The following is a 2500-nucleotide window of genomic DNA, read 5'->3' on the forward strand; positions in this document are numbered from 1 at the left end:
TGTTCCAGCATTTCACCGCTCGATATAATTATAAAAGAACACTGACCAGCAGCTGTATTGAACACTGGGATGTCTAACTTGTTCTTATTTCTAGTGTTTCTCCCATGAACAGAAGCACGCATATTAGAGCATGAGCTAAGGTACTTTGGGGCTAATGCCCTTAAACATTTAAAAGTTAAAATTGCATCATGAAATGCCAGCATGACAGGCACTGAGAGGCATCTGAGATCGTTCAATACCGGTGTTATATGTTCGTACTTTCTTGTTCCTGTAAGGATTCTGGCCGCAAAGTTCTCCAGGGATCTTCTGTAATCTTGTACAATTACAAGAGTTATAGTTTATATATTAATTATATTTACTAGAACACAGAATACTATTGACTTTGTTACAATAAACAAAATAGTCAGGGGAGAGGAGGGGGCCACAGTTAGAAACCTAATATCATGCCCCCTGGTGACAATTTACATTCAATTTGGTGATCAGATTGCAAAAACATTTCAATATCTTACTCATGGATGGTTTACACATACACACCCAATCTTACCTTCCTACTGGGAGATACCTGGATCCCATCTGTCTCCATTGGAGCATCACCATCTTTTACTGGATCTTCAAGTTCTAGAGGTTCAGAATACATAATTTAATTGTTAATAATAACAATACCGGTAGTTTTACAACTGTATAGTACCATTTTCGTAGGGTCCAATGGTGCTTTACAGAAAAATTGCTAATTAAATTTAGTTCTATAATAATAATGGAAACTTTATTTGTCTTCGAATACAGTTGTAAATCTCTCTTTGACTAATAATAATAACAATAACAATAATAACAATAACAATAACAATAATAATAACAATAATAATAATAATAATACAATAAATTTAAGCGTAAAAATTGTTTGAGACGATAAATAACCAGAATCCTAACCAAAAACCAATTTAAATGAATGATCCCTTATAAACAAAGTACAGTGTAGGGGTTTTTATTTTGCTGTACATTATGTAGTCCGTCATGTAAAACCACTTCCAATAAAATTCCCTTTCATTGTTCCAGACAAGACAGAGGTCTCAGGTCAAAACATGAACAAAGTTGAAGACCTAATGTCACAAATCAAGTGAGAAACCTGTGTTAAACAAATTAACAACACCCACTGCAGTATTGGTCCCTTAGCTGTTACCTGCAGTTTTTCCTTGAACACTCTGACTTAAAATATCCAAAATACCTGTATAATAATTACCTAGTAAGGACATTGTCTTCCCTTTCAGAAATAGTTTGATTTGATGCTAATCTGTTTTACAGATTAAGGAGAGCAACTTTTATAGTTCGGATCCATTCATACCCCGACATTTTCAAATTGACACTCCCACCCTGTGTCTCTACTGAGGGGTGATTTCTTAAAGCTGAAATGAGAACCCCATGCCCTCACTAATTACTATCCTATTCAAATGTAGATACTTGTGTCTGATAAAAGGTCACCATGATCACAGTTCATAGGGGAGTGGGTAAAATTTATGTGCCAAGGTTACGAAAAGAGCATTGATGACATCACCATTACAAATTCTACTTTGTAGCTTTGCAAGTTGTCAATCCATTATTTTCAAAACCAAAGTAGAATGCACAAAACTATGTATGGTTGTCTAACTGGTTGCAATGCAGTGGCTATCACATCGCTCACAGTAAAAAGAAAAACAAGCATATGTGTGTACTCTTACTCTTTAATATCATACCTGCTTTTTCTTTCTCAGCCTCAGCAGTGTCTTTCTTTTGAGTAGCTTGACTTAATGCTATCCGATGACAAACCTCAAATGCCTGACCCACGGTTCTCACTACATGAATTGCATCAGCCTGGAGACAACCCAAAATGGTTTTTAATCTTAGATTTGAAAGAATCTGTCTTTAATGACTTCAATTTAGGGGAAAAAGAAGCCGACTTCCTTTACTTATTCCCTTCTAGCAGAAGAGTCATTTCTTTTGCGTTCGCTGGGTTGATGAGTGGGGGCTGGACAATCTGCGAGCCAGTCTATCATACGAGCCATGTGAGTCTTGCATTTAAGTCTAGAAGCACCCATTTCAAATAGCGCTGATAAACAGTATTTAAGACTAAGCACCCATATAACGGTTAGCTTTCAATAACTGTGTGACTCCATTGACTCACATGGCTTGCATGTTGACTTGCATGACTCTCCATGTTGCAGTGCTTGACATAGCGACCACTGAGGTCACAAATTCGACTGAATTTTATTCACTGGCGACTAACTTTTCACATTCAGTAATCAGCCTGGCCCCTAAAATTAAAGATATTATTGTTTATCCAATGATTATTATTTATTTATTTATTTATTTATTTATTTATTTATGTATGTATGTAGAGAATTAGAGCAATGAATGTCCAATAGCAGACTATACTTCACGCTTAAACCTATGTATTGCCTTAACTACACTTTAATTAGGAAACGCAAACCGAAATCTACATCTTTCAGTAACTTCAATACGGAAGTGA

The 2500-nt window shown here is 35.8% G+C and overlaps 1 protein-coding gene across 1 annotated transcript in view; it reads right to left on the reverse strand.

Annotated features, from left to right (window-relative positions):
• Nucleotides 1–2500, reverse strand: part of LOC137993416 (carboxyl-terminal PDZ ligand of neuronal nitric oxide synthase protein-like) — an 8645-nt gene that overhangs the window by 3159 nt on the left and 2986 nt on the right. Inside the window, exons 6-7 of the mRNA XM_068839253.1 lie at nt 1728–1845; nt 545–618 (exon numbers count right to left, since the gene is read on the reverse strand). Of these exons, the coding sequence (XP_068695354.1) occupies nt 545–618; nt 1728–1845 (192 nt within the window). The remainder of the gene's footprint in view (nt 1–544; nt 619–1727; nt 1846–2500) is intronic.

Source organism: Montipora foliosa, chromosome 2 (genome assembly GCF_036669935.1).
Source record: "Montipora foliosa isolate CH-2021 chromosome 2, ASM3666993v2, whole genome shotgun sequence".
NCBI lineage: Eukaryota > Metazoa > Cnidaria > Anthozoa > Scleractinia > Acroporidae > Montipora > Montipora foliosa.